The sequence below is a fragment of the Pteronotus mesoamericanus genome, unplaced genomic scaffold (assembly GCF_021234165.1).
Source record: "Pteronotus mesoamericanus isolate MK-2021 breed Mesoamerican mustached bat unplaced genomic scaffold, CSHL_Meso_final scaffold_165, whole genome shotgun sequence".
NCBI lineage: Eukaryota > Metazoa > Chordata > Mammalia > Chiroptera > Mormoopidae > Pteronotus > Pteronotus mesoamericanus.
This window is the reverse complement of record NW_026555307.1, coordinates 5,763,065-5,788,457: the sequence shown is the minus strand read 5'-3', so window position 1 is coordinate 5,788,457 and position 25,393 is coordinate 5,763,065. Positions and strand designations below refer to the sequence as shown.

Genomic DNA, 25,393 nt, shown 5'->3' with positions numbered 1-25,393 from the left:
TCCACAAAGTGGGCAGTACATTAAGCAATGATTTATAAATATGTTAAAAATATTTAGTGGTGTGGGAAATCATACCGTTGTCATGCTAAATAGATACAAAGTAGCATTCAAAATTGTATGGTCTCATCTATATATTACCTGTGTCCCAGACCCCATCTTTAATAGCCTCACTTAAAGGCATATTCAGTGTTTGATCGCAGTCTGCTGGCTCTGAGCAGAACAGTACAGGAGAAAGAACAGAACAGGGCCTGACTTGTGGGGTCTGAAGCCCTGTTCAAGCACTCACTGCCCAGCCTTCACTGATGCCTTCTCTGTCCTCCACAGTATAGGGATATTCTCTGTGCTCACCTTTCTCTCTGTCTTTTCTTTTTTAAGATTATTTGTTTATTTATTTATTTAGTTTTAGCAGGGAAGAGAGGGAAACATCACTGTGTGGTTGCCTCTTGCACGCCCCCTACAGGGGACCTGGCCTGCAACCCAGGCATGTGCCCTAGACTGGGAACCGAACCAGTGACACTTTGGTTAACAGGCCAGCACTCAATCTACTGAGCCACACCAGCCAGGGGTCCCTCTGTCTTTTTTTCTTCTTGGATCCAGTGATACACTGGTAACTGTTTAACAACCAGTGCTCTGGGGGAGATTTGTACAAATCAGGAGCCCTATTTATAGCATTTGCCAATACTACCATAGTCAATTTCAACTACCAATATGGTACCACTGAACAGAGTTGGGAATAAATGAGTATAATCAGCTTGGAAAAGCTAGTCAGAACTGACTCCAACTACCACTGCCTGGGTCCCACCATTTGAGAAAAAAAACTTTTCACAACAAAATTGCTGGGCCTCTAGATCTATCATCCTCTCAAATTAACCAGAATATTCTGTATGTAGGCAAATGGATACACTCAGAGGCTGAAACAGAACATGTTTAATGTAGTCTCACAACAAGTCCTGAACCCACCATCTTTTCCTTCTAAGGCCCCAGAGATTTATCCTATCCAGACTCTGCCCACATTAATAGGGATTTTTTTTTAAATTATGTATCTATTTTTAGAGAGAGGGGAGGAGAGGGAGAGAAACATTGATGTGAGAAACAACTCGTTGCCTCTTCTATACGCCCAACTGGGAACCGAACCCACAACCTGGACATGCGCCCTGACCAGAAATTGAACCAGTGGCCCTTCGCTTTGCGGGATGACGCCCAACTGAGCCACATTGGCCAGGGCACTAATGGTGATTTTTTTTAAGAGATGCTGAATCTCTCCTTGTAACCTAGCTTCCATCAAGCCCCTTTATCTGTCTGTAGTGTCTGTATTGTCTGGACCCCAATTATGAACACAATTCCCAGGTTTTCCTAGTCTTGGGATACAATCAGATGTCAATCAAATGTGGCTGGATAACTTGGGTTAACTAGAGAAGGGGCATGGCCTTCCAGCTTCACAGGGAGGACTCGCTGGGATCCACACTTCTTTCTCTCCCCTAAGCCAGCAGCAGTCTACCATTAAAGTTTTTCCTGGGAGAGCAGCAGGAATCTCTCACCTAACACACTCTTTGTACCTCTCCTGCCTCAGTTCCTTGGGGCTGATCATCTCATGTACAAACAGCCGCAGGCCCAAGGTGCATCTTCTGCCTAACCGCCGGGAGGCCATGCACTGCAAGTTTGCTCTTCCCCTCTTCTGAGGCCCCACTCCTTCAACCAGATTGAGCTCAACTTCCCTGGCCCTGGTATCCCCTTAGGACTCTCCGAGGACACAACTTCGAAGCACTGATCGCTGAAGCTGTTGACAGGCCTAAGAATTAGTGTTAGGACCCAACAATTACAGGAAACAAGTGACCATTTTTTATTTATTAATTTAAAATTAAAATCAACCCCTTTGTTCCACTCATCCATGCATTTGTTGGTTCCTTGTTACATATGCCCTGATCAGGGATCAAACCCACAACCCTGCTGTATTGGGACAATGCTCTAACCAACTGAGCTACCTGGTCAGGGCCTGCAAGTGACCATCTTGGAAGGACCCTTTTTTTGTCCTGAGAGGTTACCCTGCGCTCAGGACTGGGGGCTTATGCCCAACCTTTGTATAAGGCAGAGCCCAGCCAGTCTGCACTATCGTGGATAGGAGCTATTTGGGGGAGGGGGGCGCCCAGATTGCTAGTTTAGGTCCATTTTTGAGCTTGAGGTTGGTGTTCATGAGGTTCAGTGGTGCTGAGCTGCTGCTGGATCTAACTGGGAAGCTTGGCGAAATAGAGGATTTGGGGCCCAGATCCCCTTCCAACCATTACTGCTAAAAGTTGGGTTTCTTTTGCACACCAGCTCTTAATAGTATCTTACAGCTTTCAAAGGTTTCCACCTAGGCTGGCAAAGTTGGCAAGACTTTCCAAGTGCAGCACAATGCAGAGTAGGGATGCAATACATGTCAATGCAACGAGTGGATGGCACAGTGCGCACACTGCCTACATTTTTCTAAGACTGACTCATCTCCTGAAAAACAATTTGAAGATTTCTTAAGTAAATGCCTGAGGGCCTTTTTGGTGCATTGTACATTCTAGTACAATTTTTGCTCAGAGCGTTTCCCTATGTAGTAACGTTATCAATTGTTGCAAGATTTAAAAATTTTAAAGCTGTTGAATCAGATAGCCAAACTTCCAAAAATGGGAGATAGTGGTCTTCAAAATACAACTAAACTGCAGAGCAGCAACATGGCCCTCTAGTTCAACTCAGCTGATTTAGTGAGCAGGTCAAACATTTCTCAAATAAGTTTTTGGCTGGACTTCAGATATTAGGGGGGGGGGGGGGGTCCTGTGCGCAGAATGCTAATAATGTATTCCCAGTATGCAAGTATCTATAAAAACACTTCCCTAAATATATCCTCCAGCAAAATGCTTAAATGGAAATTCCGGACCTCAGGAACACTACTTGTAAAATGGAAAGAAATGGGAGGCCTTCACTACCTCTACAAGTCACAATGACTGTCAACATTTTCCTTTTTATACTTACTTTTAATAGGGTTTTTTTCCTGTATATTACAAAAAGGATAGTGGTAAAGGCTTAAATTTGCCCATGTGCAATAGAGTAAGTACACGTCAGATGTGTGTCACCAATGGGCTATTTTCAGGAACAGGAACATTTATGATGAACCAAATGTTTTCTGGCAGCTTCTAATTAATCTACTAGGAACAACCTGGTTTTTCCTAGGTTCCTGAAGGCTCAAATGAAAGAATTCTTCCTAAGTCACAACCTAGCAACAAAGATGAGTAAAACTGAATTTATCAATGTTGGACCCAGGAATCACTGTAACACTTTCTCATGCCAACTTATTCTTTTAATAATCTTTATTCCTTCCTGATTTCAATCATAGAATATACTCAGTACAAAACTTTGAAGTCACATAGGCACAAAAGAAAAATACAGACCATAGATATAATCTCCACTTTTTAGTTGTCAAAGTTCGATAGTACAATGAACAATGAATATAGGCTCCACCTATAGTCAACGTTAATTCGCTTTTACCTTCATTTTTTGCCAAGCCATTTAAGTTGTATTACAAAGCTTCATCCCTAATATTCAAAATTCAGGACACTGTCCTACATAACTACAAGATTATCATACCTAAGAAAATAATTCCATTATCACCTAATTTATCCCATTTTCAAATTTCCAAATGTCACAAGAATTGTTAAGTCATTTATTCTGCACTTCAGTTCCAGAATGACCCACATCCTGTACTTGTCTGATTATTTGCTCTTAATTTTTACTTGTTCCTCTTTATTATCCCTTTATTTTCTGTCAGCTGGAACTTAAGTCTAGATACTGGATTGGACTCAGATTAACTTTTCTTTTGCCTAGGTGCTGTTGTTATTTCATCAGGAAGCATGTATCAGGTTGTCCGATTAGTGATGCTGAGTTTGATCACTTGACTACTTGTGCTAGACATCAGTCCATTGTCAAGACTGTTTCCTTTCACATTACCTGTATAGCACTTAGAAACACTGAGCGAAGATTCTTTTACAAGATTTTGGCATCCATCGATGACCTTTGCCTAATCAGTTATTTCATTAAGGATTCAGGCTCTAGCCTTGTGGTACCATGAATTCTTTCATTTGAGCCTTCAGTAATGCAGACTGATCTTTGAGACCATGGACTGACTCTCTTGGGTCAACTTCAGTCCTCAGACTGTATCCAATGAAACTGGAAGATGGTTTTTCAGGCTGTATTTCAGGCTGGAGCTGCTAGGGAAACACTGTTGATGAGTCCTGCTCCCGGCTCTCCCACTGAGAAGACAACTTACACAGGAAAACCATAAACGCATGGCCAGATCTAAAGTGTCTCCACACTCCAAGGGAGTGGATACAGCTTGGATGTGGTAAATCTTGTTAAGATCCCTGGAGTCAGACCGGCCTTGCTGATAAACACTGAGTTCATTTAAAAACAGGTAGAAAATGAACAGAAACTGCTGAAAAAAAAAATAGTAACAAAGTTGTTGAAAAAATGAAAACCATTGCTCTGCCAAAACAGAAACATATCTCTATAGATCAAACTGGCACCTATTTCCATATACTTTCAAATGGGAAAAGAAAATAACGAAGGACATATACAGAATGCCAGAAATGGTTGTTAATTATGTTTAAAAAGGCAGGTCAAGGTTTTAAGGAATTAAGGATTTCAAAATGCAAATTTCTGAGTTTTTCAGAATTCAAATTTCAAAATAGAAAATGATTCTCAGTGACCAACCAGTTAACTAAAAATTATTCTGAGAGGTGTTATTTCAGGATATTTCTTTTATCTGTCACTTAATTCTGTGACTTTGAAGTTTTTTTCTGGAGGAAAATGAAGTTCCTAAAAAATGTGAAAGCAAAGTGAACCGCACAGGCTGAGTTGTGGGTGGGGATCCAGCCTGCTTGCAGTTGCTGTCAGAAAGCTGCAGTCAGTCCATCTTGGAGGCTTTAAGCAGGATGCTCCTGAGGGCTGTCTTGTTCAATATAATTTTCTGAGGGTTTTCATTATATGCTGAATTTAAAATGATACAAAACAAGGAGTAGGAGTTAATAAGCTGGGTGGCAATTAGAAATTACACAAAGTGATACAGTACACAATAAATTATCAATTTGAAATTAGGTTGACTGTGGCCAAAAATCCAAAGGCAAAGATAGAGAATGGGGAAACAGCTTCATGGTTTTCTGTTCTCTGAAATCTCAAGGCACATCTGTGTGAGGAGACACTCTAGCGGGCCTCTGGGGTCCAAGCAGAGATGCAAGTGCTGATCCATCCAGAGCTGGTCTGGCCACATCTGTAGGCTGGGGTTGGGCCCAAAATGACTGGTACCCTCAAGAAGAAGTCTGATGAAGTGGGAAACAACTCAGAGAAGACTGCAGAATCATGGGAAGACGCTCACCCTCTGCAATCTCAAATCCAAGCCTCAAAGTTAGTGGGGCTGGCCAAAGATCACTGAAATGCTCTCAACAAAAGGCCAACTGTTTACAATTCAAATTTAGAAAGCAGCATCGCCATTAAAAGCTTTATTTTAGAAAGTATGCATCTATGGCAAAAACAGTGGAGATCTTTTAACTTTCACATCCATTACAAGTTAATTTTTTAAAGGAAAAAATTTAGCATGCCTGCAGTAAACACGATGGATAAACCCAACAAGGCAGCAGACACGTTAACTGTGCAGGCATGTGTAACAAGTATGCAGAGGCCGTTTATTTGGTCCATAGTACAGCATAGTAGTATTTGAGTTTTACAAAACATCAAATATAAATAACCTGAAACTGTAACAATACACAAAAATTGGGTTCTTACACAGACATACCAGGCAGTACAAGCTGAAAACTTGAGTAAAGTAACATCGTTTTACATCAATATACATAGTGCCAGTTAATATTTAAAAACAAGTTTCAATGCATAGCACTTGATACTTTTTCAATCTGTTTCAGTTAAGAGTATGAAAATGGTTAGATCTAGGCTAAAAATAATTCTTTTTCTAACCAAAAATAAAGGCATAATATTTATAACCAGGTATCAACTTTACTAAACCACAATATTTTAAACTATTAAATGATACCTAAGGGTATTTACATTAAAAAGGCAACATGCATTCTGTTGTTTTATCTCATGACTGGTTACGCAAACGCTTTGTTCAAAGGGTTTTAACACTATATTCCTACTTTCCATACAGCATACCGCAAAGTGTCTAACAGTTCTAGCAAAATGAGTGCTTTCAAAGGGAGCAGAATCATCTTCAAGTCATTGGTGTCAACTTTTTACCTTTGGAACAAAGGACATAACAACCTGGTTCTGCCCAGGTGACCTAATGCAGTAAGGGGATTTCGTTAAGAGGCGTTGCTGTTCAATCTAATGCTATAACATCATCAAGCTCTTTCGTTTGCTCTGTGCGTGACCTCTTTGTACTGATATTCTCTTTCTCATCTAATTTCCTCTTGCGACTTCTCTCTTCTTCACTTATGTCGTCAGCATTATTTGAAGGGCCTTCTTCATCTGAATCAACTATGAGCACATCATCTTGCTCTTGTGCTTATTTCAGAAAAAGAAAAAGGAAAAAATGGTTAAAAGTGTAGGAGTTATTAGTGGCTCATCACTATTTCATAGAAATGAAAAGCTAATTCTTCTGATACACACCAGACTTAAGAATAGCTACCCTTAGGGAACCTTCGCTTTGTATACTACATATTCCTGTACTATTTTAATGTTTTCTGTAAAAGCACCTACTTTTTTCTAATCAAAACAAAAAATTGTAACAAACATTATATAACTCAGAGAAATTATTCCAGTTCCTTGTTTCTACTTCTCCAACAGAAAATGGGACGGTATAATTCCTGATACTGGTAGTAAAAATTATAAACAAAACAACAACAAAAATATATATACACACATATATATATATATATATATAGCACTTACAATGTGCCAGGAACTGTTCTGAGCACTTTGCATATAACAACTCATTTAATCATCACAACAACCCTATAAAGAAGATAACATTATTATCCGTTTTCCAGAAAAGGAAACTGAGGTACAAAGAGGCTGACTTGCCCAAGGTCACACATTGGCAAAAGCAGAGGATGAGGTCAGGATACAAACCCACACAGTGGGGACTCTATAGTACATGCTTTTAACCTTATACCACAGTTGGTTTTGTGCTCCCTCCCCAACCAAAACAATCAAAGGCAGAGTGCTGATCTTAGTGCTGCCGCCTCCAAAACCTACCCACAGTGGATCAATTAACGCACATTTCATAATAGTGCGTTTTAAAAAACTACCAGTCCCTTCCTTAACGGATGATGGACCTATTTTCAGAGGGGGAAAAAAGGTCATGAACCCATGGTCCACAAGTGGACCAAACTCTCTAGATATTTTCAAAGTCTATCTTTAAAACTCTAGAGAACATCAGATGCAAGAAATGTATTCCAAAGAACAACAAAGACCCAGGGTCAAAGAAATGGAAACAAGTTAAAAAATTGGTAACTTTTAGTTTCCTGATTTAAAGGATGAAGAGGGTTGGAGAGGGGAGATAGTAAACACCCAAATCCAGCACAATAAAGCACCAAGCACCAGCACTGAAAACCCAAAGAAAAAGAGCCTCTGATGCATTTCTCCAAAGTCATACTGGTTCTGAGAAAACAGTGAAGTGCTATAATTCTATACTCACCAAACATCTGCACATTCAAAATACTCAGATTCACTGATTTGTCACCCCTAAATAAAACAGGGATACAAAATCCAAAACTACTACTACTGCTACTACTACTACTACGAATGAGTGGTCTTTATTCACTAGTAAACTCACGGATATTTCCAGTTGTAAAAATCCGTTAACAAAAAAATAACAAAAGTGTTTCTATTTTCAATAAGAATTTCCCCCAGTTTTAAATAGCATCATGGGCCATACAGTCAAAACAATCAATGCCAAATCAATACATACCTCTAGTAGTCCTATGGATTTCTACTTAATGGTTGGTCAGCGTTTGTAAAATAATCATAGTTTGTTGCTATATAGGCCTGCCTGTTAGGTAATTAATGACCTGCTTGCTGGGGCCATAACTCACCTGTGGACGTGGAAGGCTGAGCTCCGTCGTCACTGCCATTGGTTATGCTTTTCGCAGCATCTTCAGCTTGTTTGGGCCCCACTTTTTCTGGGGCATCACCAACAACTTCAAATTCAACATCCTTTCCTAGGTCTTCACTGTAAGAGAACACACACGATTAAACTGGACCAGTGCTACAAATACTTACAAAAGCAAAGATGCACCAGAGAGATACTGTTCCCTTAGTTTCAAGTGTATGCAATGTACACAGACAAATTTGGATTCTGATTCTTTTTCTTTAAACAGCATGATAATATTTTTTACTTTTTATTTTTCCGTGCTGAAGTACAGTTGTCTCCATTTCCCCCTACACACAACCCCCCTCCCCTACCATGGATTCTGATTTTTTCGAAGAGCTAAAATAAAAACAAGACTATACATAAGAGATTTTTTGGTAATAATTCTAAACTCTAACTCCAATGGTAAACACCAATATACCCTCAAATCAGAGAAAGGTTTTTTTGGTTTGTTTTTAATTGTTATTAGGGAGAGAGAAAAAAAGAAAAGACAGAGAAACAGAAACATCAATTTGTTGTTCCACTTACTCATGCATTCATTGGTTGCTTCTTTCTGTGACCTGACTAGGGAATGAACCCACAACCTTGGTATATTGAGATGACACTCTAACCAACGGAGCTACTTGGCCAGGGCCCCGGGAAAGGGTTTTAAGGAAAAAATGTTATATAACTTTTATTGCTAAAGCAGAAAATTGAGTCCAAAACTCTATGGCCCAATGTAACTTGGGCATTATTACTTTAGCTACCACTGTGTGAAAAGATTTTACACTCTCTACTCTGATCTTGACAAAAGTAGTTTGGTGTTTTAGGATTAGGGAATGTGGATTCTGGGTTTCCCCTTCTTTATAGGCAGTACACTGCTTTTGTAATGTGTTTACAAAAATGTGTATGAAAGTTTAATGCATGAAAGTCAAACTAAAGACTTGTTATAAAGGGTGTTCTGTTACAGAAAGCTAAAAAATATGATTAAAAAAACTCTAATTGTGCCTCTTCTTTTAGACACCATCTGATATATTTCCATTTTATTGTGCATGTCCTTTCATTGTCTATTATCTTTTCTTTCACAGCTGAACACATGCACACCACTGACATCCAACTGGTGTCTGAGGTCAAAGATCATTCCTAGCATTGTCTTGGGCTTAAATACCTGACTTTGTGACACTTATTACAAACAGCCCACATTCAGTCTTTCTTGTTATTTTATGCTTTTTATAAACCAAATATAGAAAATACAATGTTCTCCAAACCACACAAACTATGTGTGTGTACAGAGACGGCGACACTGGCAAACAACTGAACACAGCTGTTGGTTAGATGGTACCCAAAAGTTCTAAGTCAGGATGCAGTTCAGGATTATTGATGACCATGTACAAAACTGCACCTTATTCAACAGATAAAATGACCAAAGTGGAGGACCATCTATATTTTAACTGTGATACACACACACGCACACACACACAAATATTCTATAATAGAAGCAATTTGAATGCCTTTTAAAAAAAGATTTTATTTATTTTTAGAGAGGGGAAGGAAGGGAAACAGAGGAAACATCAATATGTAGTTGCCTCTTGTGCGCCCGCTGCTGGGGACTTGGCCAGCAACCCAGGCATGTGCCCTGACTGGGAATCAAACCAGCAATCTTTTGGTTCTCAGGCTGGCACTCAATCCACTGAGCCATTAGACAGGGCTTGAATGCCTCTTTTAAAGAACGTAAAATCAAATAAAAAAAGGTCTATGACCCATGAATCGATACAGAATAGTTTTTATTATTCTCTTTCTCTTCACAAATGAAGTATTTTTTCCTTTCTTCTAATAAATCTTTAAAAATAGAAATTTTTATTTGAGTTCAATCATTAAAATGAACTCACCTCTGATTATAACTATTCTAAATGTCTCAATTTCTACCCTCTTTCTGATCAGCCACCATTAACAGTTACCCTTAAATAACTTTTGCCTATCCCTTTTATTTCTGAATACCCCAATTTTTTTGTAGTGAGTCAAACCTCAGGGAATTTAGTGGCCAACTTAAGCAAATACACTGTACAGTTTCAAATGAACTGTAGGGTTTAAGGGTTAAGAAAACATTTTTTCTCCATCCACTTTATCTTAAGTGTACATACACAAGGAATTTCTTACACTTAAAACACTACTAATTCTTACCTATGAAGGATGTTAATCAATAAAGTGTAGTCCTGAAGGAAGTCGTCTGCTTGAAGCCGGCTCCCATTTCTAATTCCAAATTCTGACAACTTCTTGTGATTATTAGCTAAAAAATTTTAAAGAAATTTAAATACTTTAGTTATATCTCCATGGAGCAGTCATGTTAGTTTTAAAAAGGTGAAACTCCTACTCTAAGCTGAATTGTATTCCTCGAAATTTATATGCTGAAGCCCTAACCCCAATCTCAGAATGTGACTGTATTTGGACCATACTTTTTAAAGTGATTAAAAGTAGGCTGTTAGGGCAATCCCTGATCCAGTCCAACTGGTATCCTCATGAGAAGCCAAGGAGAGAAACCTCAGGAGAAAACCTGTAGACACTTTAAGACCTCTAGCCCCAGAAGTATGAAAAAATAAATTTCTGTTATTTAAGTCGCTCTATCTGGATATTTTGGTATGGCAGCCCCAGCAAACTAATCCATTAAAATATTAGGTACTTAGGAATTCATCCTTGAACACTCAACTGCTAAAACTACTTCAAGGGCACCAAACTAAGAAATTCTAAGAATCTTCTCCTATTCAAACCAAATTAATCTGAAATCCGGAGGAGTCAAAAATAACTTTCAGAGTTGTTCAAAAAATATATATATTTTGAGAGAGCAAGAGAAACAAACATCAATTTGTTCCACTTGTTTATGCATTCGTTGGTTGTTTCTTGTATGTGCCCTGACCTGGCATTGAACCCACAACCTAGACATACTGGGACAATGCTCTAATTGGCTGAGCTACTCAGCCATGGCCCAAAATATATTCTATGTTGCAAACAGGTTTTCCATGACAAAAATTTTTAGCAAACTTTACAATTCAGAAATATGAGAAACCTTTAAATAAAACGTTCATTTTTCAACATAATTTTCAATATGTCTCAATTTAGAGCTAGTGGGGGCCACCCCAAAACAAATATTCCAACCTAATTCTTTCTTCTACATGTTGTTTCTGCTTCCTCTGAATATCCCCAGTATGAAAAATGTGCTTAGCACTCAATAAAATTTTGCTACATAAATTGTAATAAAGAATAATCCCTCCAACCAAACTTTTAGTGTCACCAATTCTAGAACCTTTCTTCTGCCTTAATTATGCTTCCTTTCCTGCATGTTCAAATGCTTCATTCTCCTGACCTTTAAAAGCACTGGAATCTCATCTACAAAACTACTTCCTCTAGCAGAGGTGTCCAACCTTTTGGACTCTCTGGGCCTCCCTGGAAGAGCCAGTGCCCTCTCTGGGCCACATTGGAAGAACACTGGGCCACACATTAAATACACTGTGACATGTAATCATAAAAAAATCTCATAATGCTTTAAGTAAATTTACGATTTTGTGTTAATCTGCATTCACAGCCATCCTGGGGCTCCATGCGGCCTGCAGGCTTCAGGTTTGACACATCTGCTACAGCACAGGGAACTAGTAATATTGTAATAACTACATATGGTGCCAGGTGGGTACTAAACTTTCGGGGGTGATCACTTTGTAAATTATTTAACTGTCTAACCACTATGTTGTACACCTGACACTAGCAGGAAGAGAGAAAAAGAGCAACTGGTTGCCTCCTATACGTGCCCGAATGAGGGATCAAACCAGCAACCTTGGTATGTGCCCTCACTTGGAATCAAACCCGCAACCTTTCCGAGTATGGGACAATGCTTCAACCAACCGAGACATACCAGCCGGAGCAAAAATAGTAATAGTAATAGTAATAACAGTAATAATAATAATAATGCCTTCAAAAAAGGAAAATAAAACGCTGTGTCCTCCTCTTGCTCCCTATATTCATTCTTCTCACAACATTCAGTCCACTTTATTGAGTATTTTTTCTGTGAGGGACATAAGAGTGTACAGAACCTGCTGACCAGTATTTACAGTGCCTAACACATACTGAGTAAACTGTATTTTAATTCTAGTTATTGTGTTTAAATTTATGTAATTTCTTTTTTCAGGTTATTTCTTTCACTGCTTAAAAAGGAAAATGCTTAGAAAGTATCTCCCTATTTAGACTTTGAAATCCAGAAACTACTGACAGTTTCTACTTTTTATACAAACCTATTCTTATTTTCACGTTTTAATCTACCTGGAATATCTTTAGAAAACAACAGTTCCTGCCCATACTTCCATCCCCAAAGCCTTTCACACATTCCCCACTCACTACAAACTCCTCAGACTCAGCATATTCAAAACAGTTACATTCCATCCTGTTTAATGAACATCATCTGTAAAGCCAGAGTGCTGGAAACAATCCTGTACAGGGCCAACAATGCTAGTCTTCTTCACCTGTGCTCTAAATTCTGACCTTGCAAATCTCAAGGCTTGTCATCTGCTTCTACCTTAGTAAAAATCCTTCAATCCCCTCATTTCTTTTCTGCCCTAGCGGGCTCCTACCTCCACTCTCACATCCTTAACTCACCCTCTGCGGATACTAGAAGGTAACCACTTTACTGCATCACTTAAGCCAGGTGGAAGTAAGATACTGGGGGAGGAAGACAAATACAAATCACATGCAGCCACAGGAAGTCTCCAGTGCACCTCCAGTGAGTCAGCACTGCCACCACAAAGCACCCCACCTTCCAGTGACACAAAATAACTGGCCATTCCCAAAGCCTTTAATATTGTTTTATAAGTCATGCTTTTGTAGAAGCTACTCATTCTGCCCAAATGCAGACACTCCCTTCTCTGTCCTAAGGGTCCTTAAACTTCTTCAAGAACTGGCTCAAGAGTCCTTTTTCCTGTGACCTCCCCTTATCCTTCCCTGGTTTCAATTCATACACTGTCTTTCCACAGTATTTCTTAAACTGTACTATATCTACTAGCTATAAATCTCTCCTCTCCTTCCAGGCTATAAATTAATTTAAACCAAAGACTACCACTGTACTCATCCTTGAATTATGAATATCTATGACTATGCCTATAACAGAGGACTCCATGCATATTTGAATAAATGCCATCTCACCCTCAGCAGCACCTGTATTTGGGGGAGAAGAGCCACATTTAAGCCACTGAGATTCCTGGCCAGTTTCTATTTTTAAGGTCCTAGCATTAAAAGAGCTGGCTAGAACTAAGAGGACAGTCGTGAACAAACTTCTTTTTTTTTTGGTAAAGACAGCTGGCTAGAATGGGGCCTAAATATTAAACTAGACTTAAAATAGACTACTACCCAGACAAAACATGGCCTCCAGTTACTCATGACCTAATAGCCCAAACAGTTTGACAAGGAACTACAGCCAAGAAGAATCCTGACACTAAGTTTTAATTTAAAGAAGGGCTTAACATCTGGAATCCCCTTTAGGATCTGGCAAAGTGTATGAATAAATAACCAGTAAAGAAAGAGGTAAATAAATAAGTCAATATAGGAAAAAAAAAATGCCCCCAGATTTTAAAAGTAATAATCCACCGGCAAAATTTGTCACATGAAGAAATCAAACTAAAATGGTAACCCAAGAGATTCTGAGATCTTTGTCTGCCAAAGTGACAGAACAGCTGTGAGAACTTCTGAGTCCAATCAGACTGACTAGTGTAGGCTGAAGGAGGCACAACCAGAACCAATCCTCAACTAAGAAAGCTTAAACACAATCAAGTGCATTGAACCTTGTGTAACAAATGCAATGACAAAAGAGATGGCCTTCTTGGGAACTTCAAAAAAGTCTACAATGCCAAAACTAGGCACTGATTTTTCAGCACTACTTTCTGCTCTACAGTAAGAGCTGACTATCAACGCTTCCCTACTCTTGTATCAAACACCTAATAGCCTTAGGTTACTTATTCTGACCTAATAGCCAGAGCAATCTGCTCACTACCAATTTAGCTCCCAGGATCCACAATACAGGCAAGGCAGTTCCTTTGAAATGGACGAGAACACTAAGGTCACTCACTATACATGGTGGCTGTGCACTGGGTTACTGAAAAAGTTACTGAGATACACTGACAACATGGAGTTTCCAAAACTAGAACTGCTGTAATCCCACCAAGACAATGCTGTCTTGGGAGGTCACCTTCTTGACCACACATTGCCCCTGTCGGCTATGATACTGAGTAACATTTACAGCAAATGGACAAACTAATGTGTACTCCTTTGTTCAGGCATCTCCACCCAAATAAAGGAAGTGAATTAATGCAACACATCATACCTTCTGTCTCTCCCTCTTCTGAAGATATTAGGATTGTTCCTTTCCCATCTTCAATTTGGACATCTGGTGCTACCATAGCAAATTTTTCTTTCACAATCTATAGGAAAAAAGGATTCAAAATATTAATAAATATAATTAAAGACCATAAAAAAGGTCTTTTTTTTCCTTAAAAGGTCTTATTTTCTCCTTCCATTGAAGAGGGGCCAAGTTGTTCTATAAGATACCTTATGGCAAGCAGGAAAGCAGTGGGAATGCACCCAATTACCCATGCCCCTGTTGACCCCCATATTTGACTGCTAAGATCAGAAACAACTTCCTCCAAATGGGGGACTGAAAATTCCTTGATTGGCTCTTGGAATTTTGTTCTTCCCTGCAGATGAGGTACTAAGCTAGACACATGGCATAGTTCCTTACTCTATGACAATCCTGCACTGGCAGACGTTTTAAGGCACAAATGTTCTTATTAACCTGGTTCTCAGCTGGTCTGCCTCTTCCAGTTCCATTTCTCTTTAAATTCCAAGATGAATCAAAAGCAATAATATTCTGTCAAATCTACCTGCTCCTAAAAAAAAAAAAGAAAATAGGGGAACTCTCTAAAGGTCCCTTTTTTCTAAAAATAGTGAAACTGCCTTTAAGCTCAAGAATGAGTAGATACCAACTATAATTATTTCCTAAGGAAGAAGGGAGGGCAACCATCCTCTGCTGACCAGTGTTCCAAGTCCTGCTATTTCGCCAACCAATACATAGGATCCAATCAACCTGCTCAATATATCCATTTCTGGAAGAAAGGCCATTTCCTCTTATGGAACCTTTAGGACCATGAAGGTCTAGGAGGTATGTATATATGTAACATTATGATGAATATAATCAGAGAACAACCTGATCCCAAAATAATGATACCCACTGGGACATTTTTGGTATTTTCCCTAATAAAGGAACTAAACTAAACTAGCCAGTTTAGAAGGAACCTAAAAAACAGGCCATAGAACCAGATCACATCCTAACCCCCACCACCACTCCAGAGAGATATATATAAATGTTGATCTCTTCAGGGACTAACTTAACACACCAGAATCAGGACCATCACCAGACTGTTTAAGGACACCTCCTGTCTGCCAAAAAATACAGAATTTATACACTAGCTAGGAAACAAAGAGAGCAGTCTCTTTTTTGCCAAGATACTGTACCATCTCTGTAATACTTATGGCGCATTTTCTCGCCAAATACAACTAATTCCTTTCTGGGATGTGAAACCCATCTTCTGGAACCACAGAGAAAAAAGCCATCAGGATCCCATAAGGTCAAGTGACCAAGGCTATCAGAGCATCACACTTCAGTAGCCAGTCTTTCAGTGCAATTATGTGGCTTTTAGTTTGTTATGGCAGTAACACAGTAAAAGGCAAAAGGAAACTTGAGGTGTTTTTTTGTTTGTTTTTTGTTTTGTTTTGTTTTTAAGGAAAAGGGAAAAGAACAAATTTGTGTGAGAGAACTAGCTTCCGCACATACCTTATCTTGTAATGTGAGAACAGTCACTTTATGGACATTCAGTCGCACAGTCACCTCTGGCTTGCTGGCACACACATAACAATTAGGGTTGGGAGGATCCAGTGCACAAGGCACAAGGAGCTTCTTTCTTGGGTTTGGTTGTTTATTCAAAAAAATCTTTGGAGGAGGGAAAAACATAAGCAGAAATCAGAAATTCAAGTCACAATTTTATACATCATACAATCTGAAGTTGGATAAGGAAAATCATGAACTTAAGAGCCTGATTTTCCAAACTTCTTTTCAAATTAGCTGCTATGTGAAAGGCTGAGCTTACTGAAAAGAAATCTCCTTGTATTGAAGACTTTCTTGGACTTTCCTGCAAACTAATTTAGCAACACTAAGGGCTTAGTCACACTCATCTCTGGTATCATTAAATCAGCTTTTGGATGCCTTCCTGGTAATTATTCTTAAAAATTTAAAGCCAACTTCTCAACAAGACCAATACATTAATACCTCTAACTAATGATGATGGTTTCATAAATGTATGGAACCAATGTGTTTGCCTTTCTTTTTAAATTTTCTATAACTACAACATTAACATTTATATGATTAAGAGAAAAAATAATGCACTTCTGGCACTATATGTAGGCATCTATTTACCACTTCCCTAATATCCAAACAAAAATAGTAAGAACCAAGGAAAATTTTTAAAAACTCCACTTTATTTAAAAAAGGCCCTAACCTCATATTACTACAGAGCTTCGAAACACTATCCAGGTTAATACAAACAAATGTCAAGGCAACATAAGCTGATATATAAATTCTCATCTTATGACTACCAGGTACTATGGTATTTGCTAAGACTAATTAATTCTAAAGAGAAAAACTCCACGGATTCCCCCCGACTTAAAGAAGTACATTCCTCTGAAGGCAGTTAAGTGGTAGGAAGAGACTTCCTGTATTAACAGTATCACCGGTACTAGCCATTGTACTGGGAGGTCTGGAAGCAGGTTACAGTGGGGAAACAGATTTGTTTGATCTTGGGCTTCACTAGAAAGGTAACTGTGCTTTAACAAATTGAAAGTAATGAAAACAATTGCTAACACTGCTAATACTCAGGCTAACACTATTACCTCATCCTGAAATTCATTATGAACAAATAAAAGCCATAAATAAGTATCATTAACCTGAGAGGAATAGAGCTGAGATAGCAAAGAACCGAGAAGGATGTTACAGGAAAACAGCAGACATTTTAATAAATTCAACAATTACTAATGTTTGTGAGCTCAAAGGAATTCTGTAACACAAGATAAATTAAGGCTGCTATTAAAAGGTAGAAATCAAAAAATAAAGTTCTTAGAAATTAAAAATATGTTAGCAAAAAATTTTTATTACAAGATGGCAGACTGGCAATATGATTCTACGTTCCTTCACCCTGAGATTTCATGAAAACAATATGATATTTTAAGACTGTATCAATAATGGCACTGAAAAACAAGAGTACTATTGCAGACTAGGTTTTTTTTAAAAAATGAATTCCTGAAAGTAAATTGGTCCTTTTATTTCAACGTTACAGTAAAATGGAGAACCTAAATAGCGAAAATATTGACTACAATATACATATACTTTTTAAAATCCTTACCCAAGGATATGTTTATTGATTTTAGAGAGAGAGGGAGAGATAGGGGTATGGAGGAGAGGGAAAGAGATAGACATGGATGTGAGAAATATCGATTAGTCCCGCGCCCCCCCCCCCCAACCAAGAATCAAACCCACAACCTAGGTATGTGCCCTGATTGGAAATTGAAGTTGTGACCTTTGGTGCAGGGGACAATGGTCCAACCAACTGAGCCACCTGGCCTACAACATTTTTAAGCAGATTTTTAAATTGCTAAGCTGGTAAGAAAGCAAAACATCTTCAGACATACATACTCAATACAGAATGAAAGCAGCAATTCAAAGAGAATATCCAAGTGGTTTTAATCTTGAGGTATACCTAAGAAGACACTTAAATAAAACAACGACCTTACGACAAGAAACATCACCTTGACTTTGGTGCTTCAAGGAGTGGGGGAACTTATTATTAATTACAACAATATAGGACTCATGATGATTTGCTGTCTGAATATGCACATGGATCAAAAAACTTAGGAATTCTAAAATGGTCTTAGATTGGTAGGACCACAGGCATTCAGATGTAAGTAAACACAAATCCTCTATGAAGAAATATACCTTCAATGGGTCCTTAAAGAACTATCAAACATAGTTTTAACAAATACTAAGTCAGCTAAAAAAAAAAATCATACACCATACAAGCAAACAATATACTACAAGAGATCTGTCACACATAACGGTACTCATTTGTAAGATTGCAGTCATTAACATTATCAAAGAATATAAAACAGATTTAAAGTAAAATGACTTAAAAACTGGACTACATACAGGGATGCCAAGTACAGCACAGGGAACATAGTCAATAATATGTGTGGTGCCAGGTACGTACTGGAAATACTGGGGAGAACATTATGTAAAGTATATGATTATCTAATCACTATGGTATACACTTGAAACTAAGAAAAAAATAATACTAAATGTAAACTGTAATTGAAAAAAAAGCACAGGGAGGGGGGCATTATAAAACAACCAAAGAAAATTTAAAAACAATAAAGACCTCAGAGCACTCGCAAGGTAATTGCAACAATTATTTTTCCATTGCTTTAAACCAGTTTTATTGATTTAATTTTTTATTTGTCAATTTGTTGGGGTTTTTTAATAAATTACTTCCCCCCCGCGAATATATATTACTTTACAAAGAGACTGAATAAAAAAATACAAATAGAAATACTCACTGTTTTACATTGGTCTATTTTTCCTGATAAAATCTTCAATCCTTCCAATACTATTAATCCAGCAATCACTGCATTAGTAGTAGCAATAGCAGGAATAATGTTCCCTGCCATTGCTTAAAAAGAAAAAAAATGAATACATTTAACTGCTAAAAAGGAAAATAATAACAGCATTTTAGAAGATGTAAATGAAGTACAAAACAACTTACATTTTATATCAAATCTGCTCTTCATATTCATACTGAAAATATGCATCCTGAGGTTTGCAGCAGAGGTAACAAAATCCATTGCAGACGGGTCATCCTGCCAATAAGTTAAATAACTTAAGTCCCCCCACAAATTTACTAATTTGCCTAGTATTATTTTCGGAACCCCACTTCACATGTTTATAACATTGCTGTCAGTGAACCAGAACAAGAGAGCGCCTTGAGGGAAAGGTAAAACCTTACAGCAGCAGGGAGAGTGGGTAAGTAGAGGGCAGAGTCTCATCATCAGCTGATTCAGAAATGTAATTTGACAAGAATGCCACAGAGCCACCAGGCTTGTAGGAATTCATCCTCTTTAAACAAATGCACCGGAGACTAAGTGTATAGGCCCAAATACCAACTCCATTCACTGACAATGGCAATCCTTTCCTGGGTCCATCCAGCCAGCACAGGCATGCTGCGGAGACACTGCGGGGTCAGTTCCAGACCACCGCAATAAAGTATCATAATAAAGTAAGTCATAATCCTTTTGCTGATGGGAAGGTCTTGCCTTCAATTTGTTAAAAACACAACATCCGTGAAATGCAACAAAACAAAGTACAATAAAATGAGGTATGCCTGTAACGAGAAGGTTGTGCGAGAAGCACAGGTTTCGGGGGAAGAAATGGAGGCTTTTTTGAGAAAGCTTTCTTTAAAGCCTCAGAAATACCTCAACAACTCCTTTTGGCTTTCCTTCTCCAAACCCTTCATATATACACCACTCTCCTACACTTGTTATTTCTTTTCAGATATGGCAATACAATAAGTTTTCCCCTGACAATTTATATTCTTCCTGGGTCTATATCCTAGTCTCTTCAATTAGATTTCAGTAAGATTTCCTGCTTTCCTGAGAAAAAAACTATCTTACCCTGTAACTAAGAAGCACCAAAAGGAAAAGTACTGATAGGATGTGGGTTCTTTATATACTTATTGGCTGGTTGTGTAACTTCAGGGAAATCAACTTCCTTGACCCGAAATTCCTTAATATGTTAAGTAAGGAAATTATATCAACATCTCATAAGGTTGTAGTTAAAATTCAGTAGAAATATTTAACAGTACCCAACACTTACTTCCCATCAATTACCTCCTTAGGCAACTGGCTTATCACACTCATTAGGTATAGATTTTACTCAGGGTAACAATTCCCACCTTCCAAGGCTTCATTATTTAGCCCCTGTGTACCAATGAAAACCTCCCAAATCCCTATTATAGTAACAACACTGAAAATATTTTCTAATTAATAATTACTCCTTATATCACATACACACGAGACTAATGTTCATAAAAATCCCCAAAATCTAAATTTACTAGCTTCATTTTACATGTCTGATTCAACCACAATTTCAAAATTTGCACACATAAAAGTTATCATCTTGGTTTGCTAAAACTGACTAAACTTTTTCTCTTACTCTAAAACTCATGGCAAATCTTTACTATCATAGGAACATACAAACTTCATTCAGATATATCACTTCTAGCCACAGAAAATACTGACTACGATTAAAAATAAGTAAAACTCATCAAACCTCAAAATAATGACATCTAATTGCAAAATGCTATTATAAATTAACTTGTAAGGATAACTATGTCTCATTTTTGTATTGAGAGGTGTCAAGCCTCCAAAATATTTATAATGCTCTTGTCTCCAAAGTAACAAATCTATATACTACAGAGGAAGCTTTCTTAAGTCTGTAAAGCATTTTATAGACTCCTATACATTCACAATATTTCTCCAATCAACATAATTATAAATCATGAATACATTACTAGACTCTAATATGAAGTTTTATATTGCCTTTAATAAAATTAATTTTAGAGAAAATTCATAGTTCAATGTAGTAATTAAAGAGAAAACTATCCAAACAAAATTAACCCTATGTCCTCAAAATCTAGCAGAATAAACAATATTCAAAAATTTACTACTTTATGATTACAGTTCAAGAACTAGAAAATACATCTAACACGTAAGTAATTGACACTCTACTTCAAAACGAACCTTGTCCCATATGAGCTCAGCTCCGTCCCCTTTTTCTGCTAAATGAACTCTCAAAGTCTCAATGCTCTTTGAAAAAAGACGTGCATAGCTCTTTACATCTAGAACTTGCTGGTCTTTCAGGCCTAACTGGGGTTCATTTTGTTGATCTGCTGCATTGATTTCTTCTCCTAAGGGAAAAAAATATTAGAAATTTCCCTATTAAACATAATTCTTCTACTGTTTTAACAATTCAATGCTTGACCAGTTAAGAAAATAATATAAAAGAAATTCTATTTTGGGATTATCAAGATGATAAATATATCTCTATAAGAAAACTGCTAACACTGAGAAGGGAAAGGTGCAAGACTGTTTCAGAACCTCATAGTGTTACTGGAAGATTCAACGATATAATGAATATAGGTAAGATGATAAACATTATATACAGAACATAGTAAGCAATCAGTAAGTGGTAACTATTAGTCATACTTAAATTGGTATGTAAGTATTCAAGTATTTACATTACTGTAGAAAACTGCTCCAAATTGACATCCCTAATCGCTTGGGACCCTTTAAGTTCCCATGTGCTGACCACTGCTGTGCACATACATCAACTGCAATACAATTCAGATATAGCAGAGAGAGAATGTGTTGAGGGGAGTGGGATAAGGAAGTCACTAGTGCAATAGTTTTACTTGCATTTAAAATTATAAGTATGTTCCTAATTTAAATCTGAAAGAGATAATTGCACAAAGGTACAAAGATGTAGGTACACATATCCTCATCACTAGTGTTTTAGGGAAAATATGAAACAACTAAATGTTAACTGTTTAAGGTGCCATGACCCGTGCGGAGTGTTGGTCCCTGAGTGGGAGCGACAGGAGATTGAGAAAGGACAACACAACACAAAGACACAAGACAGATTAGAGAAAAGCGGGGGCCAGGTGGGACACTGTCCTCTGATGGAGAGACAATGACAATGATCTCGGCCTCCGTGTTTACTTTATAGGGGTTGGTTAGATAAAGTTCAAGGGAGTTTTGCAGACTCTGTGGGCACAGAACCCATTCCCAGGCTATCTACATGATAAAGCTTTCTTCTGCAGAGGTTGCAGTCGCCTTCAGCTGAAGCTTGCTGTTATCTACTCCCTTCTCAACGCCCCCTCTCCCCAACACCCAGGGCTCAGGCTGTTGCCAGTTGCCAGCTTGCTCTGCCTTGCAGATAACAAGCGGTCGAGCATGGCCTTGCCAAGCGCTTAACCTGGCTTTTGACGTCAGCCTTCACTGTCCTCCACAGTAAGGGACTAGTTAAATATTTACTAAATAGAGCAAGTCAAAGCATATGAATTTACGTGATTCCATAATGTAAAGTGTATAAACAACTGCTTGTGTCTACATGCACAGATATGACTACCAGGCATTCCCTAAAATACTACTAGTTATTATTTCTCTAGGTGGTAAGATTTCCAGTGATTTTCCCTTCTTCATACTTTTCTGATTTGTTCGAACTTCTTACCACGAATGTATACCATTGTCAAGTAATAACAGGGCCATTTAAAGACTGAGGGAATTTCCAATGTATCCCCAAAACTAAAATGTACCCTTTACCTTGACTCTGTACTTCAGCCCAGTCCAATGGAACCGGAGGTTTCCTTTTTCGCCATAATTTGTCCATTGTCAACAAATACCTGATATCATCTTTAAAAAGCTTTAAAAAAGAAAGAAGTTCCATGAACCCTACAATCCTTATGCTGATAAAATAAAACAATTTCTTTGTTGATTTATTATCAGTATTACACTAAACATCTTCTGATTTAAAGACATGCCATATACCAGTAGATGAACAATTTAAGAAAGGTTTTTTTATTGATTTAACAGAGAGAGAGAGAGAGAGAGAGAGAAGGGAGAAAGAGACAGAAACATTGATTTGCCATTCCACTTATTTATGCATTCATTGGCTGACTCTTTCATGTGCCCTGACCGGAGATCAAACCCACAACCTTGGTGTATCAGCACAACACTCTAACGAACTGGGCTACCCAGCCAGGGCCTAGATTCACAATTTTAAAAAGAAGCTCAAGCCTTTTGTAAAAGGGAAATATGACACAGAACCCCTTCATTTGAGACAGTTACAAGCAGAGGTGCTCTGAGGAAAACAGAGTAAGGGAATTCTGAACTGTGCTGACTGACCTATCCTCCCAAGTCACCTACCTCCCTAAAAGCTCCCCTAAAGCTCCAGAGAGCATCTGAAACACAATCATACCAATCAAGAAGCTAAAAAACATACACCAACTGCACAAGAATTGCACATAATCACTGAGCCTAGAGATACCAATTAGCAATGTCTTCAAGTCTGTGGGTAGATACCGATAAAGCATACACATTCTGTAAGTTATTAAAAACAGAATTTCCTAACCATCTGAAACATCTTTGAAATGTGCCTTCCCCCACCTCCAAAAATTACTATTTCAAAAACATAAACATTACCTCATGTAGACTTTTGAAAGACTATCACATGAATCACACTATTTCCTAATGTAGCAGAATTTCTAATGATCTTAATATCCTTAGTTGCATTTTCTATTGCTAATTGAATTATTCAACATATTTATTATATTAATCTGCTATGAATTTATAAATTCATAGATATGGCTTAATTAAAAAAAGGTATTTTTATCAAAATCTATTCAATATTTATAAAGCATCCTTAATCTTTGGAAAACCAGCCAAATATACAAATAATTAGAATACAATTTATTGTGAAAACCACACAATACACAGCTTAGAATACTCTTAGGAATTTTGTGGTATCTGAGAAATGAGGAAAGAATTCAAGAAGATAACAATGGAAATGGGTACACAGGCAAGGAGTGAAAAGTCCAGTATGAGTCACAAACATGGCTGGAGACATTTTGTAAAGGACCTTCAGCACTTGGCCGAGAAGTCTTCCAGGCGATAGGGAATTAGCATGGAGTTTCCAAGCACAAGCTCCATAACCTTCTCTAGCCAACTATTAAATGTTGGGTGCCTCTCAGAGTTCTGTACTGAAGTATCGCCACACGCTTCTTTTTCTATAAACCCCAAATACTTGTCTAGCCAGACCTCTCTACTCACCTACAGTCACTTGTCATCTAATATTCCACAGGAATCCTATCTCCTTCCTCTGCACTCCAACCCCTACATATCTGCTTCCCACCTTACCTACCTCAGAAAATGGTTCCTCTGTTCATCCTGCTGCGCACCCAGGAAACCAGGTATTGATTCCTCACCCCATACATCCTAAGCCCTGTCAGTCTATTTTTCTTCCATGCTCCACGAGGCATACAGGAAACAGGTTGTCCTTCATACTACTGTGGCACAAATCCAGAAGGCACTGTCCCATATTGCTCACAACAGGAGTATCAGGTACTAGAATGGTGCATTGTATGCTCTCTATATCCTTATAGTGACACTATTGACTATCTTTTCATGGATTCCTACTATCTTGTATAACATCCTTATAACCTTGAAAGCTCTTCTGATCTAGCCTCAGCTATCTTTCCAGGCCTCTTTCCACTCTTCCCTTTAATGCCATCTGAGACGTCCTTTGTATATGGTGCATTCTTGTCCTCACCCTTATTCTTTAAGATCTTAGTGTGAAATATCACTTCTGCTGGAAAGACTCTTTTGAACCCTTATACTAAATATAATAATCAGTAGGTTACATCTATTTGCTATTATAGGATTCCAAGGAAACTGATCTTAATGGCTTAACACTGAATCTGAAATTACTTGTTCAATGTTTGACTTCCCCTCTAAACTTTAAGTTTCCTACAAAGAGCAGGGACCCTATTTTCTGTCTTGCTCCCCCACTAAATCTCCTGTACTTGAAGTGGTGCCTGACACACAACAGATGCTTAAAGTTACCTACTGAACAAGAGATTGGAGATGTATTTCAGATTATTCTGGCATTCAACTGTTGCTCAGATTGAAGTGGAAATAGATATACGGACATCAGTTTGGACAATACTGTTACTATCCATATCCGAGTTAAGTACATTTTAAGTATAATCAAAATAAAAACCATTTTTTCAAGGAAAATAGAAAAATAAATGCAATAGTTTTAAGAAAGTAAACCTGTGACATCTGTTGACAGTGAGGAAAGAGAGGCAATATAAGCTGCATGAAGCAGTATGCCATTTACTTAGGACCGCAGGACCTGGTATGCTAGAAAGCAGACAGAAGGAGCCAAGAGAGGTTTAAGATGCAGGGCAGAGAGAACATTGTTTGAAGAATAAAGTACAAAGAGAAAGAATAACAGCAAATAAAGAGTTAGCCTTTACTCAGAGATTTCTCTCAAACACAAGGGAAAAGAAAAAAAGACTTTGTCTTTTTCCCTAAGACAAGGGAAAAAGT

At 38.0% G+C, this 25,393-nt stretch overlaps 1 protein-coding gene across 3 annotated transcripts in view; it reads right to left on the bottom strand.

The window, feature by feature from the left end:
• Positions 1 to 3,345: 3,345 nt before the first annotated feature.
• Positions 3,346 to 25,393, bottom strand: part of UBA2 (ubiquitin like modifier activating enzyme 2) — a 41,919-nt gene continuing 19,871 nt past the window's right edge. For all 3 annotated transcript variants that reach the window (XM_054589004.1, XM_054589005.1, XM_054589007.1), the window contains 9 exons: positions 22,607 to 22,706; positions 21,026 to 21,192; positions 18,994 to 19,087; positions 18,788 to 18,900; positions 15,960 to 16,115; positions 14,454 to 14,550; positions 10,280 to 10,385; positions 8,064 to 8,200; positions 3,346 to 6,531 (listed from right to left, as the gene is read on the bottom strand). In XM_054589004.1, coding sequence (XP_054444979.1) covers positions 6,347 to 6,531; positions 8,064 to 8,200; positions 10,280 to 10,385; positions 14,454 to 14,550; positions 15,960 to 16,115; positions 18,788 to 18,900; positions 18,994 to 19,087; positions 21,026 to 21,192; positions 22,607 to 22,706 — 1,155 coding nt within the window. In that variant the 3' untranslated portion in view covers positions 3,346 to 6,346. The remainder of the gene's footprint in view (positions 6,532 to 8,063; positions 8,201 to 10,279; positions 10,386 to 14,453; positions 14,551 to 15,959; positions 16,116 to 18,787; positions 18,901 to 18,993; positions 19,088 to 21,025; positions 21,193 to 22,606; positions 22,707 to 25,393) is intronic.